The sequence below is a fragment of the Narcine bancroftii genome, chromosome 1 (assembly GCF_036971445.1).
Source record: "Narcine bancroftii isolate sNarBan1 chromosome 1, sNarBan1.hap1, whole genome shotgun sequence".
Lineage (NCBI taxonomy): Eukaryota > Metazoa > Chordata > Chondrichthyes > Torpediniformes > Narcinidae > Narcine > Narcine bancroftii.
Window position 1 is genome coordinate 455637050 of NC_091469.1, and position 13613 is coordinate 455650662.

The following is a 13613-nucleotide window of genomic DNA, read 5'->3' on the forward strand; positions in this document are numbered from 1 at the left end:
CAGTCAGCCATTGAGAAGGAGGCCTAGGCCATAGTGGAAGCAGTGTGCCACTGGAGGCATTACCTGGCCAGCAAACAGTTCATCCTGCTGATTGACCAACTTGCAGTCAATTTTGTGTTTAATAACAAATTATCAGGGAAAAATCAAGAACAACAAGATCCTGAGGGAGAGAACTGAGCTATCCACCTACAACTACGAGATCTTGTACTGGCCTGGGAAGCTCAATAAGCCCCCTGATGCTCTGCCCAGGGGACATGCGCCAACATGCAGACAGACCACCTCCAACCCCTCCACAACAACCTCTGCCACTGTCTGTCACCAGGCTCTACTACTTCATTAGAGCTCGCAACCTCTCTTACTTGGTCAGGAACATTAGGGAATTGATCCGGAGCTGTCTGGTCTGCATGGAGTGCAAACCACAATTCTACCGGCCGGAAAATGCTCACCTGATTTAGGCCACTTTCCCCTTTGAACGTCTGAGAATAGACTTCATGGACCCCCTCCCCTCCACCAACCAGGATGTGTACTTTCTCAATGTCGTTGATGAGGACTCATGTTTCCCACTTGCCATACCCTGCCCAGACATGACCATGATCATCAAGTCACTGTGCAACCTGATCACTCTGGTTGGATACCCCTGCTATATTCATAGTGCCCAGGGGTCCTCCTTTATGAGGGATGAGTGGCACCAGTACCTGCTGGCCAAGGGTATAGCCACGAGCAAGACCACCAACTACAACCCCCAAGACAATGGTTAGGTGGAAAGGGAGAATGCCACCTTTTGGAGGGCAGTCCTGAAAAGCCTGCCTGCCAGTGGCAAGAGATCCTCTCAGAGGGGGCACTCCATACTACCAGGTCCCTCCTCTGTACTGCTACAAACACTACCCTGCATGAAAGGACCCCAGGGCCCGATCTACTCCAGATACGCACCAGGAGCCATGAGACTGATCCCTGGTCAAAAAGGTCCACCTCCTCCATGCGAACTCCCAGTACCAAGATGGGCAGAAAGTCACTGTTTCCTTCCGGGACCTGCCATATGCAGGAGCCCCCATAATCGACCAACCAATTCTCTCCCCCCATGACTACTGGTAACACAATTTGGTACCCACCCTAATCATCGGCATCTAGTGCCCCGCCCCAACCACAGACCGAGCAACCCACACCCACCCTCCCTAACCTGTCACCGCTCAGGAGCCAACAGCTGAACCACAGCCGGCACTACAGCGGACGCAACAACAGATAAGATCATTGGACAGGCTGAACCTGTAATGGACTTTGATCCACTTCACCCCGCCGGACTCTGTTTTAAAAGAAGGGGTGAATGTGGTGAAACCATTGTGTAACTGCTAGTGCTGTCTGATAGGAATATATTGTATGCCCTTGTACCTGTGACTCTTCCTCTCAGAATTCCCATAAAGGCAGTTATGCCCAAACCTCTCCCTCAGTACCTGGCTTGAAACCAGGCCAGCAACATGTGAGACATGCTTGCAGTTTTTGATGATTAAAGCCTAATATAACCATATAACCATTTACAGAGCGGAAACAGGCCATGTTGGCCTTTAGAGTCCGCAGCGGTTCACTAGAACAACTTCACGAGCTCAAACCTCCCGCTCTCTGCCAATAACCCTCCAACCCCCTCATCTCCATGTACACATCCAACCTTCTCTTAAATGACAGAAGGAACCCTGCCCCAACTATCTCATTCAGAAGATCGTTCCATTCTGCCACCACTGAGTGAAAAAGCCACCTCTAATATTTCTCCTAAAGTGTTGCCCCCTTACCCTTAACTCATGGCCTCTTGTTCCAACCTCCCCTCCCCTCAGAAGAAAGAGTCTGTTTATGCCTAGTCTATCTATTCCTTTCATAATTTTAAATACCTCTATCAAGTCCCCTCTCAGTTGTCTATGTTCCAATGAATAAAGTTCCAGTCTCCTTAATCTCTCCCTGTAATCCAGGCAACATCCTTGTAAACCTTCTCTGCACCCTCTCCACCTTATCTATATCCTTTCTATAATTTGAAGACCAGAACTGAGCACAGTACTCCAAACCTGGCCTCACCAATGTCTGATGTAAGTTATTGATAGTGCATCAAACCACCATATTCAAGGAGAGTTTCTTTCTTGCCATTATCCTGAATTAACCTCACACTAGTAAAATAATGTTGTCTTTGTTGTATTCTAATTGATATTTCTCTGTAGCTCTGCACTGTTTTTAACTGCTGTACTATGTATGAGTTGACCAGCTCGACTGTTCAAAAAAGAAGCTTTCTTACTGGACTTTGGAACATGTGACAATAAACTTGAACTTGGCAGCCTTTTGGGGTATTAATTTGCTTAACATGCAACTGTTTGGAAAATCTGCCAGTCCAGCACCATCAAAGTACCGAGCAAGCCAGATTTGATGACAGTTGTACTTTGGCTCCAGTTTTGATAAAAGGACATCAAGATAAAATGTTAACTGTTTCTCTTTCCATTGAGAATACCTGATCCACTGAATATTTCCATTACACTGGTCAACAATTATTTTTCAAAAGGTTTGCTTCCTGAAAAAACATTGGGGATCATGATAGACAACTTCAAGCTGAACACAAAGGTAATTTCAGATTTGCTGTATCATGTAGGAAGCTAGATAAACATTTAAATAGCTTTTGTTGTATTTAGTATGTTTAATTGCATAATGATGCTGACACATTGTGTTAGTTCAACTGATCTAAAAATGTTTTAACTCTGATTATTGTTTGTACTCAGCATCTGATGCCTCTCATGTCAGTGACCAACAATAGTTGACCAGCATTGATGGATTTCAGTTGCCCTGTTGCCGCTTTTTCATGGTCCTAACATCCTGGTGAAACCTTTCACCATATTCATTACTGACTGCACCAACATCAACAGGGAAGAAGTTCAAGTGTGAATGCAGAAAATGAATTTTCAATTACATGTTGTACTTCATTGTTTCGTATGCTTGAAGCATGTTGTCAACCAGCTGGATATAGTTTGGTGCTCTGTTGTTGCCAAGAAAATTCTCAACAACACCTTTAAAATGCCTTCCAAGCATTTGCATAGCATCTGCACTGAGTGCATGTTGGCAATATGCCAGTGGACTTAAAATATGACAGGAAATCACAAAAATAGGTTATATACAAAAAAATGGTACAAGATAGGAAAATTTTAAGGTAATTTTCATGATCAGCAGCCCAAATCCATAAAATGCACCCAAAAGTGTTCAGGAAGCAAAATCTTTGTTGTCCAGTATTATTTTTTGCTCTTATTTCAACTTTGAAAATATTTTAAAGATGTTACCTGTTAGTTGGGTTGGTGGATCTTGGAAAAGTTACATTTGGTGGTACAGTTGTATGCGACAGTGGACTGGGGTTTTGTGTGATTGACACTGGAGGCTGAATAACTCCATTCAAAGTACCCACAAATCCATTCACTGCCAGTTGGTTTCCTGGTAAAGTTCCCACTAACCCACTAACTGATGACACTGTGGGAATGGTGGAGGTCATCGTCTGCATTCCACTAGCCAGTACTCTTGACATACAGTTAACCCCTTGCAGCGCTGAATTTTGTCCAGTAGTGGTTGGACTGGCAAGAGAAGAATTTCCAGTGCTATGTCCACAGGATGTTCGTTCCTAAAATGAGAACATTTGGCATTAAAAAATAGCTTATTTGAATATGAACTTAATACGGTGATAAGTAAATTGATATAAACATTCAAAGACCACCTTAAGCTCAAAGTTCTCTTGATGAGTGTAGACATTGATAAGTCATAAGGAGTTAACAGAAAAACATTGACAAAGATAGGATCACATGGTCAATTCCAGAATTGGGATAAAATATCTGGCTATAATTTGGAGGCAACAGAGCATTACAAAGATGACTGGAATTCAAGGATTAAGTGATCCAAGCTCAGATGCAGAATTTAAAAGAAATTCAATGGAGTGAAGTCATGGAAGGATTGGTAAATATAAATAGGAAAGCTGAATTCAGTGCACTGTAGTCTTAGAACCAAAAATTTGTTCCTATTTCCCTTGCTCCATTCTGTTTTATGTAACTCTTCACTCTGCAGTGTTACGAATGCTGAACTTAGTGTGGATTCATTAGTTTGATAGCAGGCAAAACAGGTTCTTTCACAGTACCCGAGATAACATGACAATAAATTTGAACTTAAGCAAAGGGCTATTGGTGATTCTGAGGACATTTTGAAAGAGTTGTGTTTATGATGCATGGAAGAATTTTGCTTCAGAAATGCTGAATGTAACCAAAGCAAGAGTGCTGTTTTTCAGCAGTGGCGACACAGATGGAAATAAATCGCTTGGAAAATGAGAAAGAAGCATTTAAATAATTTTTACCACAGCATTACTAGTTTTCCTGATCATTTGCAAGTTAAGAATAATTTTTTAAAAAGGTGCAGTAGTAAGCCATTCATCCTTTCAAATCTGCAGTACCATTCAATATAATCATGCGATTTCAGTACCCTATTCCTACTTTCTTCCCACACTCCTAGATTCCTCTTAGAAGTTAGGGCCACATCAATTTTATTTCTGAATATATCAAATGAACTGGCCTCAATAACTTTCAGTGGCATAAATCTCCACAAGTTCACAACTCTCTTAGTGAAAAAGTTTCTCCTCATCTCAATCCTAAATGACTTACCTCTTAGCCTTAGGCCGTGACTCCTTGTTCTGGACTTTCCCAACATTAGGAGCATTCTTCCTGCATCTGTCTAGTCCTGTCAGAATTTTATGTTTCAATGAGATCCTCTCTCAGTCTTCTAAACTGCAATGAGCATCATGTTGCAAGCAGGGTGAAAAGTGGAAAGAGAGGATTTGAGAAGGAAGTTTCAAGAAAGAGGCGTTTTGTTATAACAACATTCAAATCCTCTTTAAGGTTATGTAAGATAAAGGACTATATGTGAGGGATTGATGAAAAGAGGGCAAAGCTGCAGAGAAAACTTTGATTATTGAAATTAGTGAAATCCATAGGAATGAAACCAGTTTTATTGGCAAAATTGCTAAAGGTAAATGGAGATTAAGATTCATTAGAGAATCTGCAAGATTCGGAGGAAATCAGCCTGGTTTGGGAAGAAGTCTTTTCAGCAAAAATGTCTACAAGATCTCAGGTGCTGACAATGTTATTTATAATAAAATAGATTGTGACAGAGGACCGAAATCTGCAGGAACCCAGGAATTAGGGAATTATCACTGTCTCAGCAGGCAACGTTTTGAAACAGTGTATTTGTGATGGGTGGAAGGTACTCGGAGTATTGGATTAAATTGTTTAATGTCATATGCACAGAGACATAGTAAATAGATTCGTTTGCATACAATCCAGGCAAGTCAACCCATACATAAGAATAACAGGTAGTGCAATAATAAAACAAGAGTACAGAGTAAGTCAAAGGGTGCAGGGTACAGTGTTACAAAGAACAGGGTATGGTGGTAATTACAGTTCAAAAAGGGCATAATCTTTTACCAATAAGAGGACAATTTAAGAGTGATTACAGCAGGAAAGAAACTGTTCTGGAATTTGGAATTCTGGTTTTCAATCTTATTTCTCTGCTGCCTGATGGAAAGGGAAAGTAGAGAATATGACTGGGGTTGGATGGCCCTTTATTAGGTTGGCAGCTTTCCTGAGACAGCAGTTGGCACATGCAAAGTTGCTGAAAGGGACGTTCATTTGCGTGATGGCCTAAGCTACGTTCAAAACTGTCTGAAATTTCCTGCTGGCTTGGGCAAAGCAATTCCTGTACCAAATTGCGATATTTTCTATGGTGTGTCTGTAAAAATTGGTAAGGGACCTTGGGAACATGTTGAATTTTCTTAGAATTATGAGAAAGTAAATTCATTAGTGTGCTTTCTTGGTCAAGTTAGCGAAGATAACAAAAGGATCTTTATTGTTAGCAATTGAAATGTTGAAATAAAAGAAAATAGTTGTGTGGAAGAAGGGATGTGGTATTGTTGAAAGTTGTCAAGCAACATTTGGCAATGGTTACTCCAGTTTGCATCAGGTTTTAGGATGTTTCTTTTAAGGCAGAAGACAGATGAAATGAGGACCATAGTTATTAAAGCCAAAAGCAGCACATATTTGAAGAGGGACAGAGAAAGAATTAGATTACCAGAAAAAAAGTAGGATCTCCATTGAGAATAGGATTTTCTCTAGCTAGCCAAGTAAGTTAACCAATAAGGTAAAAGAGGATTACAATTTTTTTAGATATATGAGTAAAAGAGAGGACATCAGATTGCTGAAAAATAATGCTGGAGAAGAGGTAATGGGGAAACACAGAAATGATGGATGAACTGAGCAAGTATTTTGCTTCAGTCTTCATTATGGAGGATAAGAAGAAGGTGCTTAGGAAGCTAAAGACGATGTCACCTGAACTGGGTGGATTGCATCCTAGGTTTCGAAAAGAGTTAGCTGAAAAGATTATGAACGCATTATCTTCCAAGATTTGCTAGAGCCAAATGGCTCCAGAGTACAGGAAAATTCCACAACATTCTACTCTTTAAGAAGGGAGAGAGGAAAAGACAGAAAATTGCAGGCTTGTTTGTCTAAGTTCAGATGTTGGTTACATTCTAAAGTCTATTATTCAGGATGAAATTTTGGGTACTTGAAAGCACATTATAAAATAGGCTGAAGTCTGCATGGTTTCCTTCAGGGGAGTTGTTTGACAAATCTGTTGGAGTTCTTTAAGGAAGTGAACAAGTGAACAAAGGAGTGTCAGTGGATGTTGTCTACTTGGTCTTGCAGAAAGCCTCTGACAAGGTACTGCATGTGAGGCTGCTGAACAAAATTGGAGCCCATAGTCTGAGATATAGAAAAACGGGACACAAAACAGACATGCAATCAAGAATTGCCTAATCAGTGATCCATATTTGATGTCCTGCTCTGATCCTACACATAACCAAAAAGTGTTCTAAGAAAGACATAATTAATTAATCCTCAAATACAATTCAAAATTCATTAGTAAGATATACACCTGGTTTGGCATTGGATGCGAGCTTTCAGGCAGAAAACTGTTGCTCAGATGGGGTTCTTTACTGTTGTGCAAGGATGTTGTGTTATGGACTACAAGAGAACAGAGCAAAATTGAACATGAAATAAAACATGATTTTTAAACAACATCATAGATAATAAAATTGATTAAAGTATTCTGAAATAATTAAAAATATAAAGATGCAGAACAAAATATCACTTACCACCTTGTACAGTGAAAGGGTGAATTTGAGTAGCCAAACTAGTATTTGAACTTGCAACAGGAAAAGGCACTGAGAGCTGAGCATTCAGAAGCTGGAGGCGTTCTTTCTTGGCTGTCAAGCTCTTTATTTGCTCCTCTAGCTGCCTATTTTCAACTTGAAGCTGATGCAGAGATTTCAACATTCCCATAACTATTAAAAAAAATCATTAGTTGCAGAGTCAAGATGATTTCTCAATATCACAAACAGGAAGCAGTCAATTAAATGAATGAAAATCAGTCCAATACATAAAAAGTTGCACATTTCAGGAAAATTACCTGAATAGAGGCATAGAACTAAATGATAAAATTCTTTAAACCACAAGGAGAGAGAAAAGGCATTAGCATTTTAAAGGAATATTCCAGGCTGCAAGAGATGTCTGATTTAATATTATGGAATAATACATTTAAAAATAAAAAAAGACCATGTTTGTTTATGTCATTAGAAATTTATATGGTCTCTTGGGCATTCATTACAGGGAAGATATCCATAGAACACTACAGCACAGAAAAAGGCCCTTTGGCTCATCTAGTCTGTAAATTAAAAATGTTTGTCATCCTTTGACTTTACAGAATTGCTAAAATATGAAATAATTTACAGCATAGCAAGTATTATCTATTATATCTATTAAAATGATATTTACTTTCCTTAAATTTTACATCATATGCCAAAAAAAATTAATTGGAGGTAAATTTTTACATTTTATTTTAGCAAATATGTTGCAACCACATTATTTTATTTGGATCATATATACTTTGTTAGCATGTATGAAAGCAAACTGAAATCTCTAAAAAGTTCACGAATGATTCAACATTTTTAAATAAGAAGGTAACTATTAACTTATAGGTGAAACAATTAGCAATTTAGCTGGGAATGTACAAGCAAAATTTGGGAACATTAATGGCTCCAGTTCTGTAATCACTGAATCTTGCTGCTCACTTCTGATAAAGCTGTCAACAATGATTTAATGAGTTCCATAGCACTGATCTCATCTCTATCAATGCAACTTTCAAAGCAGTAGCAAGGAATAGAAAAATGCTTTGAAGTAATTTAACAATTTTTATAACATGTCATGGAAACCAAGAGTAGCGTTGTTGAGCTAAAACAATCTAAATGGTTTCCTCAGTCAGCTAAAATACATTAACTCTACCAAATCAAAGCCTAAAATGAAAGCAAATAATTTGGTACATAACGTAGCTACCAGAAAAGATCATGAAATAGATGATCTTTATCTTTCTCTAATTCATTCTATTAAATCAGATATCATTTTAAATCACAGATGGATTTTAATTATCATGTAGGGATGAATTCATTTTTCAAAAGAAAAGCTCCACATACATCAAGGCAGGCTTTGATCACAATCTGTAAACATTGGTGAAGTCAGGTATGTTGACAAACCTGGGAAATAACAATATATTCTAAAATGAAACTATTATCTAGTAAACTAGATACAAGTTGTGCTTGGAGAACATCCTTAAGATGGTGCCCACAACTGTATGATTTAAACATATGCATAGAACATACAGCACAGTACAGGCTCTTTGTCTCACAATGTTGTGCTGACCTAATAACCTACTCTAACAATTGCCTAGAATTTTCCTACTGCAAGGCCTCCATTTTTCTCATTTCCATGTACCTATCTAAAAGTCTCTTAAAATATCCTACTGTATTGTTGCTGGCAGGACATTCCATGCCCCCAGTATTTTCTATGTGAAAAACATATCTCTTATATTCCCCCTGTACTTACTCCAAGTACATTAAAACAATGCTATTTCAGCCTTGGGAAAAATCCTCTGGCCATCCACACAATCAATGCCCTTCATCATATTATACACCTCTATTAGGACATCCCTCATCCACCATTGCTCCCAGGAGAAAAGACCAAGTGCACTCAAGCTATCATCATAAGGCAATCCAGGCAACATCCTTGTAAATCTCCTCTGCACCCTCTCAATAGCATCCACATCATTCCTTCATGAGGTGACCAGAACTGAAGTGGGGTCTAATTAATGTCTTAAGTAGATGCAACATTACCTCACGGCTCTGAACTCAATCATTAATGAAGGCCTTCACACACTATGCCTTCTTAACAACAATATCAATCTGCACAGTGGTTTTGAGTGTCTCATGGACACAGACCCCAAGATCTCCGAGTTTTTCGATCGGCTCAGACCTCCCATTAACATTGTATTCTGCCTTCACATTTGACCTACCAAAATGAATAATTTCACACTTTACTTGGTTAAACTCCATCTGGCATTGCATCCTATCAATGCCCCGCTATAACCTCCTGCAACCCTTCAGACTATCTACAATACCATTAAACTTCATGTCATCCACAAACTTACTCACCCATCTTTCCACTTCCTCATCCAGGTCATTTATAAAACTCACAAACAGGGGTCCCAGAACAGATCCCTGCAGAACACCACTGGTCACCAACTTCCATGCAGAATACCAAGCATCTAAATCCACCCTCTGCCTTCTGTGGTCAAGCCAATTCTGTATCCACAAAGCAAAGCCTCCTTGGATTCCATGCCTCCTTACTTTCTAAATGAGCCTTGCATGGGGAACCTTTTCAAATGCCTGACTAAAATCCACATAGTCTAATCCATCGCTCTACCTTTAATGAACTTTGTTATATCCTCAAAGAATTCAATCAGGCTCGTGAGATGCAACCTTCTGCTGATGAAGCCATGCTGACTACCCTAAATCAGATTATGCCTCTCTAAGAGCTTGTAATTCTGTCTCTCATGATCTTCTCCAACAGCTTGCCCACCTCTGAAGTAAGATTAATTGGTTTAGGAATTCCTGGGTTTGCAATGCTCCAATCCTCTGGTATTTCTCGTCCCTAGTGATGATGTGAAGTTCATTGTCAGTGGCTCAACAATCTCCTCCTTCATTTCCCACAGTATCCTAGGGTAAATCTTGTCTGGTCCTAGAGACTTATCTAATGTCATGCTTTACAAAAGATCCAACACATCATCTTTCTTAATGTTAATATACTCAAGTTTTTTAGGGTGCTTTAAGCCATGATTTACAATTGCCAAGGACTTTTTCTCTGGTGAAAACAGAAGCAAAATATTCCTTAAGGTCCTCCACTACCTCTTCCAACACTGTACATGTTTCCACTATCACCATTGATTGGCCATATTCTCACTCAATTCATGGAACTATAGAACATTACAGCATAGACACAGGCACTTTGGCCCCTCTAGACTTGGTAGTCCCACTGACCTGCACCCAGTCCATAGCCCTCCATGCTCCTCCCATCCATGTACCTGTTCAAATTCCTCTTAAATGATAAAATTGAGCCTTCATTCACCACTTCAGTTGGCATCTTGTTCCACATTCCCATCATTCTCTGTGTGAATAGGTTCCCCAAAACATTTCCCCTAATTTTTTTCCCACTTTCTCTCTTAATCTATGTTCTCTGATTTGTATATTAACTACCCTCAGTGGAAAAACATTTACTCAGTCTTATACCCCTCTTAATTAAATCTCCCCTCATTTTTTCTACAATCCAGAGTATGAAGTCCTAACCTGTTTAACCTTTCCCTCCAACTCAGTTCCTAAAGTCCAGGTAACATCCTAGTAAATTTTCTCTTCACTCTATCAATCTGTAGTCAGGTGACCAAAACGGCACACAATACTCCAAATTTGGCCTTACCAATGTCTTACACAACTTTACCATAACATTTCAACTTCTATATGATTAATGAAGCTAAATATGGCAAAAGCTCTCTTAAAAACCCTATCTACCTGTAACACCACTTTCAGGGAATTATGTATCTGTATTCCCAAATCCCTCCGTTCTACCCCATTGCTCAGTGCCCTGTGTATGTTCTTTCTTGGTTTGCCCAAAGTGCAAGACCTCATACCTGTCTGCATTAAATTCAATCTGTCATTTTTCAGCCCATTTTCCCAGGTGGTCCAGACCCCTCTGCAAGCCTTGAAAACCTTCTTTGCTGTCCACAAGGCCTTCAATCTTAGTGCCATCTGCAAACTTGCTGATCCAATTTACCACATTATCATCCAGATTATTGATATAGTTGACAAACAACAATGGTCTCATGTGGGACCTTGTCAAAGGCCTTAATAAAGTCCATGCAGACAACATCCACAGCCTTTCCTTCATCAACTTTCCTGGTAACCCCCTCAAAAAACTCTAAGATTGGTTATACATGACCCACCACGCACAAAGCCAATTTGACCATCCCTAATCTGTCACTGGTTATCCAAATACTTCTATATCTAATCTCTTAGAACACCTTCCAATAATTTACCTACTACTGACGTCACTGGCCTATAATTTCCAGGGTTACTCTTGGAGCCTTTTATAAACAACGGAACAACATGAACTGCCTCCAATCCTCTAACCCCACATTTTAAATATTTCTGCCAGAGCCTCTGGAACTTCTACACTAGCCTTCATCAAGGTCTGATGGAATATCTTGTCAGGCCCTGGGGATTTATGTACCCTTATTTGCTTTAAGTCAGTAAGCATCTCCTCCCCTTTAATCTGTTTAGGTCCCTTGATCTCACAGCTTGTTTTCCTTACTTCTCTTGGACTCTTGTTCTTCATGTACTTGTAAAATGCCTTGTGGTTTTCCTTAATCCTGCACCCAAGACCATTTCATGCCCCCTTTTAGTTCTCATTAGTCTTTCCTTAAGCTCTTTCCTGGCAATCTTGTAATTCTTTAGAGCTCTGTGAATTCCTATCTTCTTCAACTTCTCAAGCTTTTCTTTTCTTCTTAACTAGATTTTCTACATCCTTTATACTCCATGATTCTATCACCTTACTATCCTATCCCTACATCAATTGAACATACTAACGCAGAGTGTCTCAAACAAGCCACATTTGTTTTGTACATTTCTCTGAGTACATCTGCTCCCAATTCATGCTCGTAAGCTCCCACCTAAAAGTATCATATTTTCCCCTACCCCAATTATGTTTCCCCAAATTGTCTCTTCCTGTACTTCTCCAGTGCTATGGTAAAGGAAAGGGAGTTGTGATCACTTTCTCCAAAATGTTTGTCCATAAATCAGACCTGGTTCATTTCCCAATACCTTTCCACTAGTTTGCCTATCTACATATACAAAATTCTAAAAACAAGCAATGAAAGAAGAATAAAACATGTATCTTTACCAGCAGGGAAATATAGAACATTTTTTTACATGAAAAATAACATTATGAATGAAGAAAGTACTTATACATACCTTCACCAGGACTGCCCTGTTCAAAAAGAAATTGTTGTCCTTCAGTCCATTGCCTTTCCAATAGCTGCTCTATGCTGGATGCAACAGGAGGCAAGTTCTCTATAACACTGCTACTTGACTGATCATATCGAATTTGTAAGCCACTTACAGGAGATCTGTTTGAAAGTTTAGGATTTACAGATTTAAAAAGTACAGAATATAATTAGTTTGAACAAAACTGTCAAGCATGCAATTAAAAATAAAAATGTAAGGAGTAAAATAATTGTCTTAACAGTTCTTAAGCATCTAAGATTGTCTCAAAGTGGTTTACACCTGAAGACAACTTTCTGAAATTTAGTCATAGCTGCACTGTAAAATATATGGCAGCCAATTTAGGCAAATCAAGCTTCCACAAACAGCAACATAAAGTTAGCCAATCTGCTTTAGTGATTTTTGTTGAAGGATAAATATTGACCAGTAAAATGTTAATAACTCTCATGCTCTTCTTTAAAATTATGCCACGGGACCTTTCATATCAAGCCAGGAAGATAGCCATCATTTCACTGAGGCAAATTCTATCATTCATCATTTTGAATAAATGATATTTTTTTCTCTTCATAGACTGCCCTGCCATATATTCTCAGCATTTGTTTTTATTTCTGTCAATTTTTGCTTTATAGCAGTTGAACTTTGAATTCTTCGTCACATTGAATTGAATTGAAATGCTGAGATACAGTGCAATAATGACAAAATTCAAAATTAAATATACAAGTCACTGCCATTATGACAATATGCACGGTTAAAAACGTGGTTAAATGGGTGGTCACATTGCAGCATAAGTTTTTGCAGAGATAGGAAATGGATAACTGTCAGATATATTAGCAGGAGCAAGCAGGTAGTCCTGAAGAAGGAAGCAGCTTCAGTCAATCTCGCCTAATATTTGTTCCCTTTTGGATAATGAGAGTGAAGGTTCTTCAGGGAGTGCAGTCAAATCAGGAAGATTAGCATCCCAGGTTGGTCAGCTTCACAAGAGAGGAAAAATAAGAATGAGACAATAATATTGTTAGACAATTCAGTCAGGGGACAGGGAAGAGCTTCTGTTGCCAGAACATGATTCAAGGATATTATGTTTCCTTCTTGGTGCTATCAAAGATGTCAATAAATGGCTACAAAGAATTCT

General features: G+C 39.0%; 1 protein-coding gene across 13 annotated transcripts in view; it reads right to left on the bottom strand.

Moving 5' to 3' along the window:
- The window catches only part of mllt10 (MLLT10 histone lysine methyltransferase DOT1L cofactor), a 458751-nt gene that overhangs the window by 37558 nt on the left and 407580 nt on the right, over window positions 1-13613 (bottom strand). For all 13 annotated transcript variants that reach the window (XM_069914651.1, XM_069914639.1, XM_069914641.1 and 10 more), the window contains 4 exons: window positions 12455-12609; window positions 7199-7387; window positions 6979-7067; window positions 3300-3631 (listed from right to left, as the gene is read on the bottom strand). In XM_069914651.1, coding sequence (XP_069770752.1) covers window positions 3300-3631; window positions 6979-7067; window positions 7199-7387; window positions 12455-12609 — 765 coding nt within the window. The remainder of the gene's footprint in view (window positions 1-3299; window positions 3632-6978; window positions 7068-7198; window positions 7388-12454; window positions 12610-13613) is intronic.